Source organism: Ixodes scapularis, unplaced genomic scaffold (genome assembly GCF_016920785.2).
Source record: "Ixodes scapularis isolate PalLabHiFi unplaced genomic scaffold, ASM1692078v2 PGA_scaffold9__187_contigs__length_104089568, whole genome shotgun sequence".
NCBI classification, from domain to species: domain Eukaryota; kingdom Metazoa; phylum Arthropoda; class Arachnida; order Ixodida; family Ixodidae; genus Ixodes; species Ixodes scapularis.
In genome coordinates, this window is record NW_024609884.1 from 83,535,722 (window position 1) to 83,563,283 (window position 27,562).

Below are 27,562 nucleotides of genomic sequence, written 5' to 3' on the forward strand. Positions count from 1 at the left end.
ATAAAAAGTACAATGGAACACCGATAATGCGTCCCCGGTTTATGCATCATCCCGCATTTTACAGCTATATGCTGTTGACCCCAGCAAACTCCTCCTAGAAATAATATGTTAGAAATTCGTATTTCACAGTGCGTGAACATGCACATCCCCTTTCATACGACAATGCTGGTGCGGCGTATCACTGGGATAAACAGACAAAACACGAAAGAAAATTTGCGTCGGCAGGCAGGCGTATCCTTCTCCTCCCTCCTTCCCCAAGGAGGCTGTTCGTTCGGTCTCCTTTGCTGATTGTGTTGCTTTTGAAAATTGTTTGTTTTCACCCTTTGCCTTTCCTAAATGCATCTTTCATTTTTTATTTATTGATTAATACTGTGTCTTCTGGTGGAGATTTTGTAGGAGTGGGAAAATAATCGGTGCACGTAAAGCAGAAACAATGTCGGCACTTTGAACAGTATAAATCTATAAAACAGTTTCAGCAAAACTGCATTATACAATTTTAGAAAACTGATCACACTGTACCTTTGAAAGGTGTTTGGGCATGCGCATAAGTACATTAAAATTCACAAACACACAGAGAGAACACTTATGAATAATAATGAGAAAGCTCACGTGCGAATGATGTAACAATGTCAATTGTTAGGGAATTCCAATTGTGTATCGTCCTTGGGAAAAAGGAAATTGGGACTTGTCACTTTCCTGCGACACGTCCTGGTTTGCTGTTGCTCTCTGCTCTTTCGTTTTTATTAATTTTTTTGGCTGCACGACGCCCTGCGATAGCTCTTGCGGGCTCGTACCGTGCTTTCAAAAAGCAAAAAAGCGTTTGGTCTTGGCGTTCCCTCCGCTTATGCTCCGCAGAGGTTGCTCTTGAAAAACTGTGCCGTGCCCATGTACACTCATTATGACTTGTGGATTACGTCAAACTCTCAGGACAACGTCGCAGTTCGCAGCACAGTGTCGCTCAATTAAGTCGTCAAAAGGGAACTAGGCGTTCACGTTCTCACCTGCAAGCTCCCTGGAGAGCAGTTGGCACTGTTGCGCATGCACGGGTCTCATGTGCCTGTGGAACCACAGCTTGTCGGAAATGTCACAGGCACGGCCAAAGTCGTCGTTTACGAACTTGTCCGCAAAGGGAGTGTTGGCCGCCAGAAACGGGGACAAATGAGCACCCGCTTGACAAACTCAAGCCTCAAACCGCCTGCGTCTGTCGCCCTTGCTGGCGCACTGCCGTACCTCGGGGTCTTGGCAGCACGGCGCTGCGACCATCGTGCCGCACCTCAGGGTCCTCTCGGCACCGTCTCTTGGCCAGTGCTTTACAGGGCATTAGCTGGGGATCTTGTAGCCTTTGACGTCTTGTGGCCTCCACTTTGCACTGTAGTACCTCGGGATCTTTACATCACCGTGTACGTGTAGCATGGTCGGCCTCTCAGTGGTTAGTGTGGGCGTGACTCCGATCGCAAGCTGCGGAAGCCAGCCGTTCCCTTCGCGCTCACTCCTGGGACAAAGTATGGCCTCGGTATGACAGTGACATTAGGAATAGTCTGCAGTAGTGATGATGCGAGCGAAGGCGCAGGTTTTCCCGGTGTTGTTGAGCGGTAAAGGGAAGGGGTAATGTTGACGTTCAGCGATGGGCGGAGGGGGGACGCGTGCGGAGAAACGAGGCAAAGCTCTACAGGGAAGGCGGGTGCTATGCAACGAGTTTTGGTAGACCATATTGTATGTTTCGAGTTGGCTTCGAGAAGTAGAGGTGTTGTAGTGAAAGCGAACGTGGTGGAAGTTTCTAAAACCCTTCAACATTACACATAGCAACTAGATACTGCTGAAGTGAGATTTCATATGATGTGAGTAATATTTGAAAACACCTGTTTTTAAGTTATCGTTGGCCGACGACGGTGAAGACGCTCCGTTGACGCTTTCTCATCATCACGCCATATTGGCGGGTTGTCGGGGCTCTCCTCTCTTCCCTCTTTGTGTGGCGTGGCCAGTGGAAACACCCAACTCCTCTCTCCTCGTGCCATGAGAGGAGAGAAGAAGTGTTTTTCCATCTCCGCCGCAACGACGGACAACAAATTGCAGACACTGAAATCTCCGCTAAGTGTCACCCATGATGCTATCGCTTTAAAAAGAATGACACACTAGTCGTATCAAAATGTGCACTGCGAGCCCCTTGTACTATAATCGTTCATTCGAAATCCACATCGCACTGACTCCGTCGCCAAAATGTGCCAGTCCATTTGCTGAGCCCAATTCCCCGATGACCGACGTGCAGACTGCACGACTGTGCGTGAGCTGGAGCTGCTGGTGAACAAGATGGCTCCCCGGAGTGGCGCCTCGCTATTCGGCATACTGAACCACACCAGGACGCCTGGTGGAGCACGCCTGCTGCGGGTGAATGTACTGCAGCCACCCTGCGACAAAGATGCGGTGGCGCAGCGCCAGCAAGCGGTGCGGGAAATCCTGGACGAGGAGGAGTTCTTCTACGGGCTTCAGGTGGGCCTTAGTCTCCAAAAACAGGCTGCGGTTAATTCTGCTTTGTGGTCCGAAGTGGTCTACTTTGGGGCCACTCTGAATGCATGGGCGGTATAGGATGCCAAACTCACCAGTTGGAGATGCGTTGCAGGCACCGTAATATTGCTAAGATCACCCTGTTGCATAGGATCAGTGCTACCAGTACGGCAGGCTAGTTCACCTATTCCCTGCGCAGAGAGGCAGTGACGTCACGGTGCCGAGCTCCGATTGGAGAACTTAATGGGTAGACACAAATTCGTGTGCATTGCAGAAAGCTGGAAGCCTGCCAGAATATCTGCCTTTGTGTCTACTACTGTATCCTCCAATCAGAGGGAGCAAGTTCGTCCACTCCTTGCACAAGGGGTGCAGTGGCAAGTTCCCACGTCATTTGCTAGTCGGAGCAGTGACTGTCTTGCCTTTTTTACGGCTTTTTGAAATCCAGTTTTTTTATGAACGCTGCTTGCTTATCTTCGAGAAAAAGTTGAGACGAAATAGTTTGAAGGGTGTGTGTACAGTGGCTTAAAGGAGGTAGTGTAACGAACGAAACCGGAGAAGCGGCACAGCGTTGAAGGACGGCCGCGGGTGGCGCTGACGCTTGCAGCACTGTCGTTCCGGCTATGGCTCCAGCTTGGCCGCTTGGTTAGCTTGGCTCCGGCCGATTCGCAGCTGTCGACTACACTGTCGTCTGCTAGTTTCACATTTTTATACACCTTCAAACACAAATCATGTCGTTGGAAGTTCGCTGGAAACAAATAATTGTTTTTGAGATATTTATATTAGTTATGAAGCGTGATAGGGTGCCTCTATCTGCCGGCCGATTGAGGCACCCAACGGAGCTGCGGATCGAAGCGCCACCTACACCGTCTTCCAAGGAGCGGCTGTTCCCGATGCATGGTGGAGGCTACGCGATAACCACACTACCCCTTTAAGCCACTGTAGTGTGGGGTTCCTGTCGACTAAATAGTACAAGATGCGTTACAACGAAGGAAGTGCACTCGACTCCCAGTTATTCAAAGTCGCTTTATTCTAATTTTCAGTTGGTTGGAAGCATGGGTGCAGTTGCAAAAATTGCAAGCACATCCCTGGAAAAAATTGCACAGTAATTCGAACAATTATTTTTGTGTGTGCTCCTGTAGTCTACGGGAAGAAAACTGCTGGATGATGACAAACCATCACAGTTATGCTGACCATGCTTAATCGCAATCTTGTACTCTTTATCACTTTTATCTATTTTTGCACTGTCATGAAATGAGCAAACAAGTGCAGGCATGGCCAAGTGGCCAAGCCAAGCATACATTGCAGTGCTTGCATGTCGTGGCGCCACCCCTACAGGGGCGTAAATGCCGTCAGGGGCGTAAATGCACTCCAACGTTGCATGTAGCCGCTCAAAGTCTATACAGGAGAGGGGGCTGCGGTCAAATGCGTATATAATCGCGTTAAACTTTGCATGCATTGGCGCAACGTTTATAGACGAGAGGGCGCTGCGGTCAAATGCTCAACTGCATATACGTATAACCATGATCCATACCACACATTCTCTTTCTGACATGAACCATTGACTTAAGCGGTGAAGATGCATTCCCACGGCTTCTAGCGGATCCAAGTTGATCCGCTAGAAGAACCACTGGCTCTGCATTTCACCGACCATAAAGCAGTAATAATGAAGTCGAAAGGCAACCCGGAACTTAGCACTACCTGTGAGCAATAAAAAAAAATCGGCACCAGCAGCACTACCTATGAACAATAAAATCAGTATCATCAGCACCACCAGAGCTTCGCCCCAATCAACATCATTCACCGCGTGGAGATGTGGTTTCTTTTTTTGGGAAGGAAGCTTGCTGAGGGACTTTTTGTATGAAAGGGAGTATTTACGGCATTGCTAGACCCTAAGCATTAAATTTAGGTATAGATTGCACACAGAACTTAACCGGGGGACATTTTTTTATGTTTCTTAGGTCTTTGCACACGGGCAGTAATTTGGTATACTTTGGAGGTTGCCAGACATACCCAAGGATTTCCACCAGTTATGAGCTGGAATCTGGTTATTACATAAAAACCTCTTAAATTTTTCCATTTGAATTATATAGTCACAACCGGTTATAATGAAATGAACGGTAACCTGAAATATGTTTGCTATATTCTGAATTTTTTCTATCTGGGATTTGCAAAAACTTGCAATTTGTTTTATGCGTAGGACATGTCAAGGTCATGCAGCGTACAGCTTAAGCTGTTTAAATAGTCGCTGTATGATTTGTTGAGATTTAATGCAGTGTAGCTAAATAATGAAACATTTGTGTTCTAGGGCAATATATCGGACGCGCATACTTACATTTTAATGCACTGTTAGATGGACTTCTTCCTGTGCATTAGATGGACTTCTCCCTATGCATTTTTGCGCAGCAGAAAATCAGTGGAGCAAGGAGCCTTAAATATGCAGGGTGCACTGCCTGCAAGTTGCAGCCACCGCCTCCTGTACTAAGGTGCCTGTCATAAGAGCGGCGCGCGTCCTGCCGTGCCCTCTCCCTCTTTCTTCCTCCCCTTCACCGAAATGACTGCGAGGGGCGCTGCCAACTGACGCTATCGCGGCCACAGCAGCGCGGGAGATTTGACGTCTGCTATTGTGATACCAGTATAGGGGTGCGCGAATAGTGTTTCAAATCGAATAGCGTAGTGTCATCCCTAGCATTAACAGCACAAAGAGAGCTGGTTGCATTGGATTTCCTTTGCATCGCAAAGGCTACGAATGACGTTGCGCTGTACAGGGGGAACAGCGCACGTGCAAAACAGTTGCTCAAGTCCACGCACACAAAAGAAAGACATACGCAGCACTGACTAAGAACTTTTTGGTATATTTACACTTTCGTCTTCATCTCCTTTTAGTATTATGGACTAGGGCCATGGAGAATAATTTGGTCTTTTTCTTCTATGGGATGCTAAACCGTAAACCGAAAATTAAAATTAATGTAAGGCTAGGTAGTCTAGCGTTACATTTCAGGTGCATAGGGAACAGCATAGACACCCATGCTGTTATCGCCTTTCAAAATGTGTCTGGATGGCCGATCGCCCAGCGCAAGTTAAGTGTCTGAGACGAGCGCCACCGCGTGGCATTTTGGCTGCAACACGATGCATGCAGACCGGCCGCAATGGAAGAGCAAGTCACCTGACAGGCATCTTAGTACAGGACGCGTTGTTGTAGCTGACACGGATCGGACTTGTTTTTGTAAACGCCATGAAGGGAATTAAAATGCATTAGAGCAAACTTTAATTGCAAACGAAACTGCCAATATGTGTTTAGGACACAATGCAATTAGTGAAAACATATGATTGCTGGTTTTTCCTGCTTTTTTGCAAAATTGAAATGCTTTTATTGAATTCATTAGCATAGTGAAAAGTACAGTGCAGCCCACTTATAACGATACCAGGTATAACGATGTACCGCTCATAACGATCAGTCTAGAGCTTCTAGACTGGAAATTCAATTCTAATCAATGTTTATTTTTCGCGTTCTTACCAATAGCTCAAAGGCCTTTGCAGTAAAGCACGGAGCATAAAATACATATTCATCACAAATGCACATGCTTCAAATTACAGACATGTTTTAAAATCTATACATATGCCTTACATTAATACATATGCAAACAGTTTCGGCAATTTTAGAGCAACCCTGTACAAACAAGGGGCAATTTTGTACAAAAAATACCAGCATTGCAAAACTTTGTGTTTAAAACATGTTGAATTTGTGATACCGGTGACAAGTTGCTATGAATATCTGGGTAAAATCTCTGAGATTTCTAGAGTTTGCACTGACAGGAATGCGGAAGTGTAAGGAAGCAAGAAGTCCAGGACTGACTACAGACCCATGAGCCAACCTGTGCAAAAACTTAACATCCCGGACAGATCTCCTGCTATGTAGAGTGCACAGTTTTAGTTTGGATAAAATTAAATTATCTTCAAAATAACATTTATAACCAAACTATCTGTCATAGACAATCCGCACAAATTGTTGATCAGCTTCTAGTCCAGATACAACGATAATCAATTATAACGATTGAAGTTTCGTGTTTTCTAAATATTGTTATAAGTGGGTTGCACTGTACTCATTCCAGGCACCAACCTTGGCGGTACAATTCAGCTTTAGGCAGTAACTAGTAACGTGTTGCCAGTAACTGTCGCAAAATCCCATAAGGGCACTCTCCCCTGAGAGATTGCCCGTCCCGTTCTTCGAGCGAAATATCTATAACATAAAAATTCAGAAACATTGCCCACCCTCTATCTCCATCGGACATCGTGCGATGTCCGACGGGATATACATCAATTGTGTGATCTGCGATATCGGTACATGTGACAAGGAAGTTTGTGGCGGTTTCACAGATTTTTGTCTGTGATCTGCACGCGCGATATTGGTTCCCGTAACACGTGAGTTGATCTCGCATGTTTTTTGCATCGTGAAATGCGAGTCTGCTGCGTCCGTGATCTGCAGTATTAGTTTCCGTGACACGCGAGTTCGTAGAGAGTTTCTGCATTTTTGTCCGTGATCTGTGCATGCGATATTGGCTCCCGTGACATACGAGCTGTCCCCGCATGTTTATCGCATTGTGAAATGCAAATTTGCTGTGTCTGGGATCTGCGGTATCGGTTCCCATGGCATGCGAGTTCGCGGCGGGTATTCGCACGTCCTTCGCACTGCATAAAACGAACCTGCTACATCCGCAATCAGCGATATCTCTTACCATGACACAGGAGCCCACCCCATGTTTTTCACCATTTATCTTTCATTTTGTGCTCCTTGTGGGATTCTATGGTAGTTACTTTGTCCTTCAACCTGCAAGTGTAACTCGTTACTGTTTAATAAATGGTAACTGTAACTGAACTGTAATACCTGACACTTTTACAATTACTACTTCTGAGTGTGTTCAGAAAAGGACAGTCATACAAATGTCATCTGCATTTTTTATTTTGAATTCAATTTTTATGAGGTGCAAAATGTGTCTTTACAACGAGGAAAACCTGCTTTTGCAAGATAGTGCTTCCTAGTTTTTGTGAGAAAAATCACATCTAAAAGGAGTTTGAAACGGCCTTCCCAGTTGGGCATTGACACAATTTACACAATTTTGGATGCCACAAGAATAAAGACTACAACTCCCTGCACCATCAAATAGTTTATATGTATAATGTAAAGTTCCCAAAGAATTCCCACCCAAAATGAAGAGATAAATAATGAAAAAATGGGCTGGGCAATGTTTAGGGATGCAACAGCAAAATTTTATCATAAATTGATGATAAACGCAAGGGAGGGGACACTACAAACTATGTGGAACGGGAACTGATATTGCAGATCGCGGACACGGCAAATTCACCATCCATGGTGTGTCCAACAGATTTCTAATTGGAACCTATGTTAATTTTTCACTAACGGAGAAGTTAATTTGATGAAACAATTTATAAGTTTAATTATCCAATGCACTGTGACCAATACAACGTCAATACTTTTTTTTTTTTGCGATGCATAGGTTTTTAGCAAAACCCTTGGCCGTTTTTTTTATCAAACACTGTGAATAACTTGCATGTTATATGTTAGAGATACCGAGGAAATAATTCTTAATAGTATTATACATAGCGAGGAGGCGAGTTTTCCTTGTGCTATGTTGCATAGGTGTACTGAGTTCTTGCATGTGGCCACTCTCGTCTGTGAAATTTGAGGATTATTCTTGGCATGTATGCGGTACAATCGGGTTTTCTTAACATGGACACCCCGCTATGTAGACAGAATATTCGGGGACCGATCTCTTCCCACACAATAAAAAGGTTGATTTAAAAAAGCATTCCATATTTACATCCACCAACAACAGTCTTCCCAGAAAGTTTCATTAGTTTACTTACACTGCATAGTTATCCTTTTATAAATTATTTTCGGTTCACCAATTCTAAAGAAATGGTAGGGGTTGGAACACTTTGAATGCATTTTTTTCTGTTCCACTTTTTGGCATAAGTTTCACTTTAGGAAAACTATTGTTTGTTAATGGGACAAGAGAAAAGACTCATTAATTGTTTTTCCTAACTGGAATTTTATGGGCAATGCAACTGTGGAATTTTTTTTTTTTTTGCTTTGTGCGACGGCATTAAAAGCAAAAACATTGATTTTTCACTGTGATGTTTGCATAAAATAAATTACGTTTTGGAAATTTTGTTTTCGCAGTTCAGATCTAGAGTAGAAAAATGTTGGGTATTACATTAGTTTCCTATTGATAGTTTTCCTAAACAAGGTCGGTGTGTTCCTGATAAAAGCAACTATAATTTCTTTTACAATTCATGTACACAGATGAAACTTTGCACTGTACTCTGCCTTGCAATTGCCAGTGTATACTGTCAATTTCATTCATATTAAGCCAAAGGTTCAAAAGTTGATCCTCTTGGGTAGTGTCCCCCCTTATATAGAAAACTGTTTGGGAACAAACTGGGTAAATAGATGCACTTTTTTCTGGTTATCATGGGCAGGAGCTTTCTGAACACAGTTCACAACATAATGAAAAAAAAAAAAAAATGATTGGTGAAGTCATTAGGTTTCAAGTACACCCAGAGCTTAGCTGCACTTTTGTTTGTTGGTTGCCCTTCCCGAGAAAAAAAAGAGAGTACCTGGGCGTTGAATAGAAGGTTCAATGTCCCATTTGGCTTGTGGGCCAAATGTGTGATCACTTTTGCTTCTTCTATTCTGTGCTATTCTCGCTCACCCCTTGTTCGTAGAAAGGAGCCGAGTGCTGATGAAGACCTGTTTAATCTTGGAGCTCGGTGTTCGGCGGCTTACTCCGCCATGGCTGAACCGTCCTCTTCCCCCGCCATGCGCTCATGCCCCGTGCCCTGACCCTGCGCTTGCCCCTCGCGCGCCCGTCGCATCGTCACCAAATTTTTGTGTCCAAAATCTGCACAGTATGTAGTGGCCTTGCATGATAAGCCTGAAGAACATTCGTAAGTCATGCTTACCCCTTGTGCACGAAGGCAAGGCTGGAAAACCACTTCCCTTGCCGCTTAGAATTAGGCTAGACCAGCGAAACGAGGTAAAGTTTGTTGTTTATTAATTTATTTGTGATCTTGATTCATTATTATGAAATCCGGGGAACAGAAGTGTCCATATTAGTGGCAGGTGACCGTGCAGCGTTTGAACAAGCCGCGTCTTCTCACTGCCCAGTTCCTGCTGGACAAGATGGTGGACCTGGAGCCCCTGCTGGGGTTCCTGGTGCAGGTGCCCCGGGTGGAGACACAGCACTCGATGGAGCTGCGCATCCAGAGCTGCCTCTCCCTCCGCCAACTGCTCGAGTGCGTCGAGCCCCTCAGGCTCCTTCTGTCCAAGGCAGGCCCAGACAGCCTGCTGGCACGCTACGCCTCTGTAAGGAAGATGCGCTACAACTGCGTTCTGTTTGAGTGGGCCACATTCCGGGTGTGAGTGCACCGCAGGTCGGAGCACAGTGAGGGAAAGCTTGCGCTGTGGAACCCAGGTATCCTAAGTTCTATGCCAACCCCTGCCCGTTTCGACTAAGCCAGAGGTTGTACCGGCCTACATTTGTGCCATTGCCACCGCGATCCTGCACGTTAAAGATCCCAGGTTAGCGGTCTCACTGCGCTGGCTAAATTTCTCGCCTACGAGCCATCTGCAAACGCTGTTCAGTCGTAAAAAGAACCCTGTAAATAGCCCTTGCGGACGCCCCGTACAGCATGCACCATCCATCGCTGTCGTATCTCGAGGGAAGCTGACCTCTTACTGTCTGAATATTCAATGTCTTATTTCATTTTCTTTTTTTTCCTGGAAACAAAAAGGGATGCTTGATAGGTGGTGCCCACTCGGGCGATCAAGATAATTGCGCGCCCACAAGCCCACTTGTTTGTATGGCTGGTGGCTACTGCCAGCCATTGCAAATGTTTAACGCAGAAGGTGTTATATGACTGGCTCCTAGCCGCTCCCTGTAACAGAAGAGAGTCGCATGAGTGCTGTGTCAGCATTCAGCTGGAACTCGTGTCCTCACTGACGGAGACCCGGCTGAGCACTGACGCAGCACCCTTGTCAAATCTGCGACCTGTGTTGGCCTCCGGTAGTTGGCGTAAATAATCCAGCGCTATGGCTATCTGAGGGGTGTAGGGCGAACACGCTCACACACATGCTAGGAGATATGTGCACGTGCATGCCACGCGTGCGCATGTTTTTTTTCGCGTGTGCATGTCGGGGCTTCTCAAGGAACAGCTTCTTTTGCTTTCCTGGCCTGACTCCGACAAGGATTGGGCAAGTTGACTGCAAGGTAGAGAGGCTGCGAGCGTCGGAACGTGAACGTTGTTCCCTGGCTGCATTGCCATGTCGGTGGGAAAAGGGGAAAAAAGTGGTCACGCACACGCTGCTCTTTGGCATTCTGTATGCCTTTGCCTTATGGCTGATTCACACGACGAACTGATCCACGAACGGATTGCTCACGTGACGACATGTCCACGGTTCGTCCATCTCTCAAGCGCATCACACGAGGAAAAATAAGGAGCAGACGTGAGCAAAGACGGACCGAACTTGTTCGCCACCTTACAGTGCCGCAAAACTCTAACATTGCACCGTGACGCACCGTTGTCCAAGAGAGAAATCGACGTTTGCTACCGCAGTAAAGAATCGTACACCGCTGTTACGTACAGATCGAGACAAAATTCCGTGACAGGCTTCGTGTGAAGTGCCACTAGCTTTATTAACCCAAGGCATGACAGTGACACAGTCATGGTCCCGCTCAAGAAGGGTTCGGCGTATAAGCGACGAAGTTCTGGGCTCGCAGAGGGGCGTTTGGAGATGCCTTCACACACTCCGCGCCTGTGCACAATACTCAAGCACACCGCAGCCACAAAAGAGTCTTGCGCAGTGAAAGGCTGATTTGACGTGCAAGAATTATCGCGGTGTGCTAGACTAGTTTTGACGGGAGTTTTTTTACACGAATCCGGAGGAGTATCGGAACCTGCATCACATCATCCGGACAAAGTTTCTGCAGTTCTTTCATGCGTGGAACCAAGAATCACACGACAAAATGAACCAGCAAACGCACAAAACACAACAGTGCGCCATTTTTGTTTTAATCGTAACAAAAAAAAACACAATAAAACGTTGTACTGTTGCCAGACTAAATGCTTTTCAAGTCAATCTCTCACCGAAAATCTGCGTGTGAAAAGGCGCTCAACTTTATCAGTCCGCGGACAAGGTGCGAATCTCAGGAATCGGTGACGTGCCGGTCACGGTGGTACACGGTTCGTGGACGAAAATCGCGATTCAGTTTGTCGTGTGATTAGGCCATCACCGGAGGAGGGGAAGCGCAGGTCGCCATGACTGTAATGATCTATTCGTGCACCTTCGTGATGGTTTGCGTACTTCCGGCGGCTCGCCCTTCGTAATAAGCGTGGTCGGCCGTTGAGACACTTCCATGCAATAACTCGGTTCAAAATTCACGCATTTCAGTCGGGACCATGTTAAACTTCAAATATTGGAATATTTTCAAAAAAGCGAGTTCGTTATAGCTAGGGTTTCGCGTTTTCGGTATCTATTTTTCTTCAAATTCAGAGGTTATTTATCAGTGTTTTTTTTTTTTTCTGTTGGAATCGGTGTTTTTTGGTGTTTAATTTCAATCCCGGAAAGAAATCGGTGATTACCGGGGCTTGCGTTGCAAAGCGACTGCATAATTACTAGAAAAACCACGGCACACCTCACATTACACACGTTTATTGAACGCATACCAAGCACGTCACACAATTAATGCACATGCATATGGAAATAACAGAAAGCGTGATGCTTTCAGAAGCATGATATCAACACTTAAAATTATTGAAAAAAATTGATATGTACAAATTATCAGACTTGTCACTCATCGGAGCACATTCCTTGTGGTTGAGGAAATGCAGTCCAGAAGACGCACGCTCCACATTTGCACCTGAAACGGGGATGGCAAGAAAATCAAAAGAAGCTTTTGACAAGACTGGCCATTCCTTGCTGTGCACTCTCTAGAAACTGCCAATGCAAACTTCAGCAGATGGAACTTTATACAATGAATATTCTAGGAGTTCCTCTTTCAAGGATGGTAGGTCGGCGGAGCTCACAATAGGCGAAAACAGACCACTGAAGTATTTTTCTGCTGTCATTAGTTCCTGCTTCCTGGCTGGGTCCACAACTTGCACTTGACGGCAGAAGTCATTTCTCAAGAAATGAAAACTAACCGGAATGTTCCTCTTCAAAACGGCTTCCCACTTTGCCTCAATCTCAAGGGAGTGTTCGCAAAAGCTGCACACAGATTTCTCTCGGACGTCAACGCTCATCAAGTCTAAGAGTATTCTGGTCTTTGTACCAAAAGCTTGCCATTCAGGAAGACATATTGGCTAGCAAGAGTGGACTCCAGACTAACCATGTTTGAATGCATGTGGCAGACTAGTACTTCCTCAGACTTAGGGATTTCATCGCTGTGGTTATCAGTTGGACATTCTCAGTTAGGAAGTTACACTTTGCAAAGAGTACAGCCATGTCTTCGGGGTCAGTGAGTGCTGCCTGCACCTTCTCGAGCTTTTTACCTTTGGCTGTACTGTTTACAGGCTGTTTGATTTCTAGACATGAACATCGCCGAGCGCTTCATAAAAAGAGTACCAGCACGTGAGAACCATAATGGCAAGTTGACGAACTGGCAATTTGAGGGACTTGCAGGCAGCGTGGAATTCGCAGCATACCTTCCTGGAGCTTTTAAGCATTGATGGTACACGAATTACCAACTCTCGCTCAGCACTGAAAGATGGTACCTTCATTGGCTCTGTCAAAACAACATTCAAAAGATGACAAATGTTTCTTATATGCACCGCGACAAAATCGGGGCATGACGCATTTAGTTTGCAAGTCATTTTCTGCATATACGATGCCGAGTCTGAGACCATCGCTGAAACATTGCTAAGAGTCTTATCCTACTTTGTGAGCACATCTTGAAGCAGAAGGCTTACGGTAGTGGAGTTACACTGCTTCAAAACGCGTAAGTCGGCGAGCACTGTTCTTTTAAGAAAATTAGAATCCGGGTCGGAAAACGTCAAAACCAAAGCAGCAGCTGGCCTCCCTTGCATTTCAGGAGTTTCGTCTATATCCGATACCCGACGATCGGCGACTAACTGGGTCACAGTCTCCTCATCCTTCGCGTACACTTCAGGAAGGTACTTCTCGTAGAGTTGGTTCGACACTGGTAGCGTTCTTGCAGCAGGGCAGCGAGTCCGGAAGAGCTTCCCCTCTGGACCATCAGCTTGGTGCAGTGCCACAACACTTTGGCACAAGCTCCGACAAAATTTGTGGGCGATCTCCTTGCCAGTCTTGCGTTTCTCCGCAAACCTTGTGATTGACTGGGCAAGTGTCATCTGAGCTGGCGACCCTGGATCAATTGAATAAGAGCACGAAAATCCATTAGTTTAAGATACATTAATATCTTTACAACTTTAGGTCACACTTGTGACCAGGTAGTCATTCTTGCAACTGGATTAAGAGATGTTGAGTGAAGATATTTGACATGTGTAGGACATACCTGGTTCTGTCCGGGGATTTTTTAACTGTAGATGTCGTAAAGATTTCAAATGCTCATTCGGACGACTGCTGATGTGATGAGGGTCTTCGGAAATACTTAGCCGGCAGCACTTGCACGCAAGGAGCTTCTTTGCACCTTCACACAAAACCTCAAAATCATCAAATTCTTGGACGTAGGCCTCCATCGCTTTCCGTTTTTTGCATTTCTGCGTTTTCTGGGCACGCGAAACTCGTCCGAACAGTGACTACGAAGTGGGCTGGCGTTGGCCTTCCGTACTCCCAGGAAAAGAGGACACAATCCGTGGATCCTATTGCCCTCCCCCCTTCTCTTGCCCCTCTTCCCCTTTCCTCCTTTCTTCCATATTGTAGTGCATTTTCTTAATGCCGAGGGAGACAACCAGGTAACAAACCAAACTGATTAACTTTATTTCACATAACGTAAGCCTTGTGCGTCTGTCTTCTACGCACCTCCATCCATCTCTGCCCTGCGTCGCCCCCTGACCTTTAGGGCTCTTCTAACGCGTACCGGATAGCGGGATGTGGCGCCTTCTGGTTTGCTTGTTCGACACATTTTCTCTTGCTTTTAAAAAGAAACCTCAGCAAAACTCCACTGCATAATCCTTCAACTGGGGTGGTCTCGTGTTCCTTGTTGATCGGACTGGCAGCTGTCTTTGCGGTGCTCGAGGGGTCGCTTCAAGCGGACCAATGGAGTCACCAGGAGCATTCGTGTCAGCGTGTCGATCGTCTTGATTTGTGACCGTAGTGTCTCTAATTGGATTGTCAAAGTCATTGTCAGTTGCAACTTCACAAGTCTTCTCAATCTTCTTGAAGAATGATGAGTTTCGAATCGTTCTCTTGCCACCTCTTTTTGCATTTATAGCTGTCCCTTGTACACGTGTTACCGTATAAGGGTCTGGGTCATATTGGGACTCGTGTGTTAGAGTCACAGGCTGTTTCAGTAGCACGTAATCTCCTTTTTTGAAGGTTATGAAGCACAGCGTGGCGTTTCCTGTCGGCATACAGTTTCATCTGTGCCTTCTTGAGCTGATCTCTTTTTCTCACTTGGCCATCATTCCTTGTGGTGGTGACTCAGGGAGCTTCGTTTTCATTTTCCACCCGTAGAGTAGTTCTGCTGGAGAGAGGCCTGTTGTCCCTTGTGACGTCGCCCTGTAGTTCAGCAGGTACTCTTGCAGTTCAGTTTCCCACCTTTTCCCCTCTACTGTCGCTGCCTTGACAGTCTTCTTGATGTTTTTCATGAATCTTTCCGCTTCCCCATTAGCCTGTACGTGGCCACAGCCGTGTCACCCTATGGTGTTTTATTCCGTTTTCAGCCATGAACATGGCAAAATCTTGACTGAAGAACGACGGTCCATTGTCAGTCTTGACGCTCAGCGGCAGGCCGTGAACGGAAAACATTTCTTGCATTTTTAACGTTACTCCTTCAGTGTTCAGAGATGGCAGCGACGTCACCAGAGGAAACTGTGAGTATTCATCCACTACAACCAGGAGATACTTTCCTTCTTGAAGGGGACCTGCAAATTCTGCTGCCAATGCCTGCCAAGGACCAGCAGGAAGATCTGTCATTTTGAGTGGTGGTGGCTTCTTTTTCGACACTGTGCTCTGACAGGCTCGGCAGTTCTTCACCACCGAGTGTACTTTCTTATCCAACCCAGGGAACCAGTTTTTTTCTCGAATGAGCTGCTTAGTCTTCACGACACCTTGGTGTCCTCTGTGAGCAATTTCTATCGCTTTTAGATGTAGAGTCTCTGGGAGTATTAGCCTCGTGCCTCTCAAGATGACATCGTTGTCAGTGACAGTGAGTTCTTGACGGATGTGAACGAAAGACCTTAATGTCTCTTCTCCCCACATCTTGTCTGATGCCCTTTTATCCTCTTCTAGGATGGCGCTCTTCAGTTTCTGCATGAGTGGGTCTCTATCATAGGCCTTCTCCACCTCCTCCATTGTCATCTCTTTTGGCACAGCCGTGGTGGACACGTAGCAAACATATTCTCGAGTGGCTCTGCTTTCTTTGGACTCAAAGGCAGAGTCTCGGACTTGTCTTGACAAGTAGTCCATGGGGTTGTTCTTTCCAGGGATGTGTTCTACCTTGTAGCTGTACTGCTGCAGTCTCAGATTCAGACATCCCAACCTGGCTGACAGCTTCGCACTTGGATTCTGGAGGATGGAGACTAGGGGCTTGTGGTCTGTTTTGATTGTGAAGACTCCTCCTGCTAGGTACACCCTGAAATGTTCCACTGCTGATGCTATTGCCAACATGTCTTTGTCGATCTGGGGATATCGTTGTTCTGTCAGCGTGAGTGCTCGGCTATAGTAGGCCAGGATGCTGAGCCTACCGTTTCTTGATTCTTGAGTAAGCATGGCACCCAGTCCACTTGGACCGGCATCTGTGATGAAAGATGTGTCTGTTTGTTGTCGTCATAGTAGTCGAGCGAATGTCTGGCAGCCATTTCCATCTTGATCTTGTCTAGAGCCTCTTGGTGCTCTTTGGTCCATTTGAAGACATTCTTGCGTTCTTGGCATGAGTCAGCACTCGGAGAGGTTCGGCCATTTGCGCTAGTCTTGGGATGAACCTGCTGCTGTAGTTTACCATACCTAATTGGCTTCGGACCTCAGACGGATTGCTCGGTGGGGCCATCCGAGTGACCGCTTCTACCTTGGCTGGGTCCACAGTGATGCCCGATGCTGAGAAGACGTGTCCAAAGAACTTGAGGATGCTTGCACCGATCACAAACTTCTTTCCATTCAGGGTCAGTCCGGCATCCTGGAGGGCCTTTAGAACCAGGCGAAGTTTGTTGTCGTGTTCTTCTACTGTTTGCCCTGACGGGGGGGAGGGGGGGGAGGGAGGGGGAGTGTGGTTTTAAACTGGTCTTGTTTTTGTTTTAAACGCGTTCGCATGAGAACACTCTTTTTGACCAGAACCTAGCCATGTCTATCAGTTTGTCAGTGGGGGGGAGAGGGTGACGCATGCGATGCACCTATTGGTCCGAAGCACTGACGTCAGCACGTGCCACCCTCTCCCTCTCTTCCCGGCAATGACAAACTGACAGACACCGCCGGGTTTTTGTCAAAAAGAGTATTTTCACTTTTGTCAAAGGAGCGTCGTCGCACAGCTGGCACGGAGCTAGAGAGGAGGTGGCACCACTGTGCGGTGGAAAGCGGGCGTGCTCAGTTACCGCTCTGCCGTCACCAGCTGTTCTTGCCTTTGGCTTTCCGTAGTAGTGGTGCGTGGGCTGTGATATGTGTGTAGTTAAAACGATGGATGCCGTTCCATCCACGAGTGATGGATGCGGTTCCTTTCATGAGTGGTATGGATGTGGTTCTTTCCACGAGTGATATGGATGACCGTATCCAAGGGTGTCAACATACTCTGAGAGGCAGAATACAGAAAAGGGGTGAAAAAAAATCAGTGTTAACATGACTTTTGGGAAATGCCACACACGTCCCCGTTTGGGAAATGCTAACACTGACCCCGTAACAAGGCCAAAAAGAGGCAGCAAGAAATAGAGGAATCAAAAAAGCCAAAACGGAAAAGTGAAGGGGTCAGCGTTAGCATTGTGTGGCGTTTCCCAAGGGTCATGCTAATAACACATTCCCTAAAAATGCACTGATGGATCTTTTTATTTTTTAAAAAGTGATTTGGGTTTTCTTTCTTTTTTTTAGTTGAGTTGAGATGAATGAGGTTTTAGAGTGTGTCCTCAAGTGGATCTAGAACATGTCTTCAGTCATCTGCTTGTGAGGGGTGCAAGGTTCCACTAGGGGATCTGCTAAGGGCCGACCCGCTCTTGCGGAGGAAGGTAAGGGCTCTTTCTAACCTTTCCAGATGGTCTTGGGCGAGCAAGCCATACCTGAGAACTCTGCGTCGAGTCGCCCCTCTGCTCACTTTTGTGCTCGTTGAAAATGACCTTGCTCCTCCAACTTCGTATGGAAGGTCCCTCTCTTATTTACAAATAGTGTGAAGAGAAAGGTTTTCAGCACTGCTGAGGAAGGTTGTTTTGTTTTTTACCTTGGCACTCTGCAGGACCTGCAAAACGATCGCTATGCTCGGCTGGGCGAAGTCGCCGGCGTGGTGACCCATAGCAACGTGAAATACCGCAGGGACTCGTGGCAGAAGGTGCTCCAGCTCTGCGATGCTATAAAGGTGATGCACCATTGAGTAAGCATGCGGTGTAGAAATTCTTGAGACTTTGGCCATTGCAGCCTGAAATTAGCATTTGATGGTTTTTTTATTAGAAATATAAATACAATCGAACACGGATATATTGAATTCAAAGGGGATCGTAAAATAGTTTGATAATTTGATATACAAAAGTATACGCTTAGTTAAGCTCCAGTTGAACTTTTTGCGCGTCTCCAATAGTACCGAAGGTCGTGAAAAATGGGAGCTTACCAAATAGAGAAAACCCGAGAACCGCTAGATGCAGTAAAACCTTGTTAGAGCATACCGTATTTATTTGAATATAATAACTCAACCTTTTTTTTTCCGGAAATGTTGTCAAAAATTAAGGGTCAACCCTATAATCGTGACCAAAGAATTTCGACCAAGTGAGCCAAGTGCTTTGCCAACTGATTGGTGGTCAAGACACGCAAAAACAAAATTATTTGCACAGCGTGCGAAAGCGCGGTCACACGCTTCGCGGCCTTTCCTCTGTTATGCTGCACAATCTAGCGGCGTGTGTTAGAAATGAGAATGAATCTTCGATAAGCGGTGCTGTCAGAGGTCGGCATTTTAGGTCGCCCTCACTCACCCTCACAGCCACACTCACCTAAGCCCCTCACTCACACTCACCCTCACAGCTACACTCACCTTCAGCCCCTCACTCACCCTCGCCCTCACAGTCACACTCACCTTCAGCCCTTCACTCACCCTCACTGAACCTCACGCACTCACCGCCCTCACGGCCCTCACGCCCCTCACCGCCCCTCACCGCCCTCACGGCCCTCACGCCCCTCACTCACTCATGGCCCTCACGAAACTCACCGCCCTCACGCCACTCACGGCCCTCACCGCCCTCACCGCCCTCACGGTCCTCACCGCCGTCACGGCCCTCACGCACTCATGCCCCTCACCGCCCTCACCGCCCTCACCGCCCTCACGCCACTCACCGCCCTCACGCCACTCACCGCCCTCACGCCACTCACCGCCCTCACGCCCCTTACCGCCCTTGCGACCCTCACACCCCTCACCCCCCTCACGCACTGATGGCCCTCACGCCACTCAGGCCAGCTTCAGATGGGGCAATTTCGCCCAGAAACTTTACGTCGCAACACCAGCAACACGGGCCGCCCGCGATCATACGCAGCAACCAATTGCTGCAATTTGCCATCGTCAACATATAATTTTATTTTTATTGCACTATTTAGACACAATTACGCGTTATAAACGTGTTTTTCTGCATTTAAATCTCGTTAAGAATACTAATGCACCTTTCTGAAACAGTTTACAGTGTAGACCGCATATAACGTATGTCTCGGGAGTCGCGAAAATCCGCACTATAAGCGGTACCGCGCTATAACCAAAGCATCAATTTTTGAGGCTAAAATACATGCCATGAAACAACTTACCTTTGTAAAAGAATTTATTATGTTAGATTAAAAATAAAGCTTAGTTTGAGGAAAGTCTTTATTTCACCAGACTAGTACAGTTCTGTCTCAAGTGTGTCACACATTTTGAAAGAAATGAGCGGCTTTTGCCTGGCGCAGCCTTTTAACGGCGTCGCAAGTTGCGGACGGACGTTGCGAGCGTTCAGGATTGCTAACCCTAATCACTTTTCTCCGGAGATGAAAACGCGTGAAAATTCGCATCCTTCATACGTACGCGCCAGTAATACCTTGAACTTGAGCACACGCATGAAATGCGCCAAATAAGAAATCCGGGCGATGTTCGAGGACACAAATGCTTAGAAATCACCTCTGTAGTCGAAGTAAACAAACACGACGACACGGGCGTTTCTGCCGTCTTGAGAGCGCCGCCACGACATCGCCGCACGAGTAGGTGGATCTTCCCTTCTAGTACTACGTGCTGGGTTATCACAGCGACACACAACGAAAATTCACAGTCAAGGATAGCGCTTTTACGCAGAACGATGAGATGAACGCCGTCTACGACGACGATCACAACCGACGCCATGTTTACGGATAGCAGCAGCCGGCCCGCGACCGGAGAGGAGGAGGAGGAGGAGAAGCGTTGTAAGAGAGGTTGGGGGGGAAAGGAGAGAGCATGCAACGCGCGCGAACACTTCTCCTCGACCTGCGATTGGTCTGTCGTTGCGGTTGTTTGTTTCTTTGTTTCCAAAGCAGCGGAGGGACGCACGCACGTGAACGACACGTGCGTGCGTCCCTCCGTCGCTAAGGCAACTGAAGCCTCTCTCTTCGCTTCTGCCCGCTTTTTCGAGCAACACCCTTGCCCCGCTAGTGCAGCGTGCGGCTAGGGCCTACTACGTGCGGTTCGCGCCGTCAGCGCCGTTATCTAGTGTCGCACAGGGAAGCGAGCTCGCTGCTCCGGTCGTCGGCGCGGTCGGCGGGCTCTGCCAAAAACCGCACTATAACCGGTATTTCCCTTCGCGCGCCTGCATTTTAAGCGGTATGTAATTACATGGAGTTCTATGGGAGGTGAACCGGTGGTTTAAAAAAACCGCGTTATACCCGGTCCTGCACTATACGCGGTTACGTTGTAAGTGGTCTATACTGTATTTCCCAAAAACGATTGATTTCAAACCAGAACCAAGTCTTTCGGTGTCATCATCACCGGCACGAGGTATCACGTGAAACTTTTGCGTCCCTGATTGGATGCAGCCGCTTCAAACGTATTCGATTTGCTTCGAGTTGCTTGCTTATTTCGAGCCGGACCCGATCTCAGCAATTCGTGTCGATCTAGGGAAAGCTAGAGAACAACCCGTCATTAACACCAAAATTGCTGAGAAAGATGCTCGATCTGAAGGGGGCCTCACGCACTCACCGCCCTCACGCACTCATGGCCCTCACACACCTCATGCACTCACCACCCTCACGGCCCTCACGCCTCTCATGTCTCTCATGCCACTCACTGCCCTCATGCACTCATGGCCCTCACACCCCTCACGCACTCACCGCCCTCACGGCCCTCACCACCCTCACGGCTCTCACCGCCCTCACCGCCCTCACCGCCCTCACCGCCCTCACCGCCCTCACCGCCCTCACCGCCCTCACCACCCTCACCGCCCTCACGGCCCTCACTCACCCTCACACTCATGAATTTTCCTGGTTCAGAAACTCACTCACCCTCACCTCACCTGTGAGGATGAGGGTGAGTGAGGGCCCTCATGAGTGAGGTTTGCCGAGGTATGGGTGCTGTCCAGACGTCCTCTTCTTTGCTGAAAGGCTAATCTTATATTCTGTGGTTACCAGTCTCTGTCAGCATGATCAAGCTTGTGTAAATTTTTCCTCTACTTTTCTGTTGCTCTCTCTTACGCTAATTCGCTGGGGAAGCCCAGAGTGCGCTCGCTTGATGGAGCAGAGTGCCAATGTCTGAACAGATGATATCTTGCCCCCGCCGGGAGTGACACGAAGGCACTCAAGGAAGAATTTCGGCTGTCACTGGTGTCGAGTCAGTGAGGAGACGAGTGCTGTGTCAGCATTTAGCTGGCAGTCGGCCTGTTGACTACTGTTGCTGGCACCTAACCATTGGTATGGTTAAGTGCCAGCTATATAATGCATTCTGTGTTAAAAAAGAACTGACGCAAAAATTAGGCAGCAAACGAAAGCCAAAACAAAAACAGCAAAGCAAAAGTGGCAAAAGAAAAAGGTAAAAAAAAAGATGCAAAAGGCATTCAAAGCAGGATTGTACATTTGTTGTGGACACACTCGACTAGCCGAAAACATTTTCTTTTGGCTAACGAGTCGAGGCAGAGTGTGGTTTTCCCTTTCTGCCTCTGCACCTTTCGCTGCCCATGGCCAGAGTCGTTCATCCTCAGTGCGCACAAACAGCATAGCGACGGCAGTGTACGGGAAAAGCATGCCTACCAGGGGCGCGGTGTGCGGTTTGATGTATCAAATGTCTCAGGTTGTGAAGTTCAGTATAGACGCACAAGGCACATACATTTTTTACATGGCATTTGAAGGGGATATTTTGACTGTTCAAAGTAGCCAATATTTCTATATACCATGGGTTCGAAATAATTAGGCTCGAAAAATTACCTGTCAGATAACAGAATCCAACTGTTTGCCAAATTCTGCTTTGGTATACCTCTTACATATAGTTTTGGCTACATCTATAAATAAGCATTTTCTGGCCTTCTCCAGGGGTGCTTTTCAGTGTTAGAGTGCGCATACATTTTATGTACTTTGATCTCTCCTATGCACTCCTATACGCATTTGCAAGTACGGCCTCAGGGCGCCACCATCTTGCTCACTTGGGGTGCGCATGGGCACGGCCATAATCCGATTACTACACCTTGCTAAGGCATCCCAATCGGATTATGGCTGCGCCCAAGCGCACCCTAAGCGAGCAAGATGGCGGCGCCCGGAGGCCGTACTTGCAAACGTGTATAGTCAGTGACAAGAGAGTAAAGTGGAAGCTCCTCCCACCTCTTTCCACTTTGGCAGAGCGAACGCTGGAAAGGAGGTCGCCTCCTCTCCAGCATTCGCTCTGCTAAAGTGGAAAGAGGTGGGATCAGCTTCCCCTGAACTCTTAACCTGTCACCAACAATAGTGTTCTTTTTTCCCCCCATGGTTACGAAAGATAAAAGTGAGAAAAGCGTGCATGACTCATGAAACCACTGATTTCACCACAGGCAGTGCAAGAGGAGAGCTCTGATTAGCAGAATCATTGGCTTTTGAAAATGTTCTTAAAACAAAATGCTTTTTTTTTTTTTTCATTTGGAAGTCTTTTATTACCATAATTGCAATTTTATGCACTTGCTAACTCATTTCAAGCCATAATCAATCTTCTTCTGCTGGCACAGCCTTTTAGTCACTGGTGCCCAATGTCACAGTCAAGAGCGTTCTTGCAGCATATGACCGGGAACTGAACTGGCTGGTATGATGCTAGTTGTTACGTTGACGCGAGCTGAACATATGACCGAGAAAAATTATCACAACTACATAAATGTGGTGAGAATCAGGCTGTCAGTATTGGCACTCTGAATATAATTTATTGGAATAGGGTAGAACTCAGTTTTACACCCCACCTCTCTCTTCGGAATTCAACAAACCCGAGCAGCATTGGTTTCACCTTTGCTGAGGTGAAGCTAAGATTGTGGTAGGTCTTTCTGGATTTCAAAATCCCAACATTTCCGGAGATTCAAACAAATGTAAGCGAGCCGTAACGAAAATAATAGCAAAGAGTGTAAGAGAATAAAATCTAGCACGTCAAAACTGCCCAAGTGTACATCTATTTTATACTTGCGTGTTTTGTCCTCTTGTTTTTGTGGGATGATCATGGATTGCACACAAACTGCTCTTTGGAAGTGTAGCTCAAAGCACTGACACTCACTTTATCTGCATCCCAGTGACTTCAAAGGCCTGCCCCACACTTTGACGAAACATGATTTTTGGGCTGAGTAAGAGTGGTAGAGCTGCCCATTGCAGCGGGCAACACTGACTCTCTTTTGTGTGCAGCCAGACGTCAACGGCCTCCTGGACATTGCCCGGAGGACCTTTTCGGAGACCTACCAGGACATTCAAGGTACTTGTCAAAGTGAACTGCTCTTAACCCAACAGCCTGTCTTTCTGACCATTTCTAGATGTCTGTGCTAAAAGGTCCGCCAATAATAGAAAGAGGAACACATATATCTGTTCAAGGATGCTCATACGATCAACAGTCTTCCCGAGCCACTTTTAGCATTCTATGTGTCGTTTTTTTGAGAAAATCATTATGAAGTACTGTCGAAAAGGACCATCAGGAACGAGCATTATGAAGAAGCATCATGGACGGGCGACACACTAGGAGCGTGTTACCGTGACTGTGGTGAGGGACAAAAAAAGGGAACTTTAAAGTCTAACATTTCTCGTTTCACGTAATTTGTAAACCCCCCCCCCCCCCCCCCCCCCCTTTCCCCCGTGCTTATCACCAATTTGTTTTTATAAAATTCTGCTATGGCATTTTCGAACAGCTTGTCCTATGTTTTTTGCCATTTCTCTTTTCATTTTGTGTGGGTGATCTTTCAGGACTTTGCGGCATATATACATACCTAAGAGCCTGCTGGCAAGCGTTCACTATCATTGAATCTCTGGGAATTCAGCGATAATTGCTCTACAAAATTAAACATACACATGTGGCATACTTTTCTTTGCCTGTTAGGGTGTTCGCTTTTGCTGAGACCGTTTCTGCCCTCCTCATTTGTGTCGTAAAAGTAACAATAAAAGCGATATTTGGTTGACTCATCTGCAGCGACCCCGGAAGTGTATTTTACATGGGGGGGGCTAGCGGTCAATTTACATGAATATGAAACATGAATATTTTACTGTTTATAGAAGGGTTATTATCACTACCTATACCGTGTGCTCATACATTCAGACTAGGACAAGTACGCCTCTTCAAAGTCATCACATTCCAACCCGATATCATCTCATCAATTCATTTATTTACTCACATTTTACATATGGGGACTTGAACAATAAAGCAAAACATACAACAAAGTAATCTTGGTGGCTAAAGTATTTAGGGCTCAAACTGCCTCGTCCACCCTCTTCTAATAACTGAACTCTCGTGTCCCGAACTAACAGACTTCTGCATACAAATAATACAAAAAATAATTCAGACTAAATGTGATTGTAATATAGCAAACTCTATCATTATGGGCACATTCACAGGCATCTCTTATGAAAATCAAGGAGGTATTTTCAAACTCCTCTCCTACATGCTCTGTTTTAAGGGTAAAATGTTTCTATTAGTTTTGGAAATGGTCTTGTTTCTTCTAAGTCCAGTATTTTAGAACTTTGCAGCCATTTGGGCATATTACTCTAAGCCAGGGGTGGCCAAGCTGCGGCTCGCGAGCCGCATGCGGCTCTTCGCTTGCTAATGTGCGGCTCGCGGCTCCCTCTCCTACCCCCCCCCCCCATCCAAAAAAAAAAAGGAATAGAACACGTTTGGAATGGAAAGACAGGTTGAGGTTCGGTAGTCCTGTGCTACTGCTACTTTACGCATAATTGGACTGCTTTTGACTCACAGAGATTGAAAGTAGTTCCAGTTTTGTTTATTGCTCTGGACAAAAGCTTGCCCCCCCCCCCCCCCCCCCCCCCCTCCCACCCCGTGGTTCTTGGAAGTTTCATGCTTTTGTTTGCGGCTCTTAGGCCGGGTCAGCCTGGCCACCCCTGCTCTAAGCCATAGGTGGCCAGGCTGACCTGGCCCAAGAGCCGCAAAGACAACCACTAAACTTCCAAGAGCCGTCTGAAAGAGTAAAGGCAGAAAAAAAAAAGGGGGGGGGAGGGGGTCCGAACTTTTTAGACCAATAAATGAAACTTGAACTGCTTTAGATCTCTCGAAGTCAAAAGCAGTCCAACTGTACGTACATGTAGTAGCGGTAGCACAGGACCAAAGCGCAACCTGTCTCAATTTAAAACTTGTTCCTTTTCTCTTCTTGGGGAAGTGCTCATGTGACCGGCAGGGAGGCGGGAAAGGAGGTGGGGGGGGCGGGGTGTTAGGAATACTAGGGAGCCACGAGCCACACTTTAACACGCAAAGAGCCGCAGTTTGGCCACCCCTGCTCTAAGCTAAGAATAAAAAGTCATACCTCAGAGGCTCACAAAAATAACTGCAGCGATCATATCACTCAATCGCAGAAAAGGTGTCTTGCACTGGGAGATCAGACACGGTCTCCAAAGCAGTTGCTTGCAGTCACTGCCTCGAAAACTTTTGGGGGACGTCTCAAGAGCCGGCTCGTTGAAACAATTGTTAGTGGTTAGAAAAGAATGCCTCGGGAGGTTCACCAATATTTCTTTTTGCTTGTTTTAAACTTGTTTCGGAGGAAACTTTCCATATGGAACTATGTTAAAAGACCAAAAACAAAAAATAATTTGTAGCATGTATGTTGCTCGTGCAGCCTTCCGCAACACTTGCTTGCCTTCCAACTAACAATTGTCCGTACAACGCGTCGAGGGTGCCCCAGTACAATAGAGAACTCCGTGGCCGTCCTTCCGTCTGGTTTCAATTAGAAGAGACCCCAAAGGGACCGCCAACGTCGACAGCTTTGCTCCCTCCGACAAAAAGGATGGGAGGCAACGCTTACAATTTGTTGCTCTGGCACAGTTTTTTTACAACGAGCTCACAAACACCAGCTCGTCTAAAAAAAACCGCTTCCCCGTCGAAGAAAAAAAAAAAAAAGGGTGTGGGGATCAGGGCTGAGAAGCTCCTCTTAGCTTTGTTCCACCTTTAGGTCTGAGCTGTTCTGAACTAAAACCGACTAGCAACTTTGTTTGTTTTTTTTCAAATTTCCGGGGATTAGCATTGCAGCCCCCTTAGCCTGTACCTTAATTCAGCCCTGGGGTATAGAGAGGCCTTGAGCCAAATGCATGGGGGCTCAGCATATTGCCCAGCACCCCCTGGAAAATGACAGCCGGTGCTCAAGCCCCCGTGGCCCCCCCCAGTTCCAGGGTCCCTGCTCATCTGTAAACTTTCTTGTAAATGACGTACATGGCGAATACACATGCTGGCACACAAATAGCAAGCCGGCATGACGACAAGGAGAACAGTGGGAATGTCGTGCTGAGCGACGCAAGCTCTATAAACCTTTGTGCTAGAACGTATATCCAAGCAATTGGCTTGTGAGGAAAACCTTTTGTTTTATCGTCTTGCTTGCTAGTTTCGTCAGTCACTTTTTTTTTATCAATCTCCGAAACAATCTTTTTATTATTATTCTATTCGGTCATGATTTTTCTAGTAAGGGCTTAAGCGCATATGTATGGGGAGGGATGTTATCATTAAGTTTTAAACATTTTGCATTTGTACTTTTATCAAATGGAGTAACTCTGTTAATTGAGTATTGGAATACATTTATGTTTGCTAAACAGGGACTTGGAACATTTGTATTTTCTAATAATGAAAATTAGTCAGTAAGTATTGGGCTAGTTCATACCATACTATTGCATCTTGAAATGGTTTGGTTTTCAACTTATGCTTGTGATTTGGGTTGTTAATTAAGGGGGGACACTACTTTGAATTGTATCTTTTATCAAAAAAATTTATATTCAGAACTGCAGAGTTTTGGCATGTATGGATAACGAGGAACACTCTCACAAAGTCTTGTCAATGTGCACTGGCAAACAATGTCAAAAATAATTATTCTTTATATGTTGGTGTGCTGCACTGCATAGCACTCGTCATCCACAAGTGAAAATAGCTGAAAGCAATGTCAGTATATCAGAAGAAGTTTGAGGAAGACACCACCTACACTGTTGGAGAGAATTTCTAAGATTTAAGACGCAAAAAGAAATTTTAAAGCGTCATCGGGAAACTTCAAGTGCGTTTATTTCAGCTTCACTTTCGGCAGCAAATCCCACCTTAATAAAACTATC

At 46.6% G+C, this 27,562-nt stretch overlaps 1 protein-coding gene across 1 annotated transcript in view; it reads left to right on the forward strand.

Annotated features, from left to right (window-relative positions):
* The window catches only part of LOC8039588 (mutS protein homolog 4), a 107,669-nt gene that overhangs the window by 25,071 nt on the left and 55,036 nt on the right, over positions 1–27,562 (forward strand). Inside the window, exons 7-10 of the mRNA XM_029991622.4 lie at positions 2,267–2,487; positions 9,689–9,886; positions 18,093–18,212; positions 23,669–23,735. Coding sequence (XP_029847482.3) covers positions 2,267–2,487; positions 9,689–9,886; positions 18,093–18,212; positions 23,669–23,735 — 606 coding nt within the window. The remainder of the gene's footprint in view (positions 1–2,266; positions 2,488–9,688; positions 9,887–18,092; positions 18,213–23,668; positions 23,736–27,562) is intronic.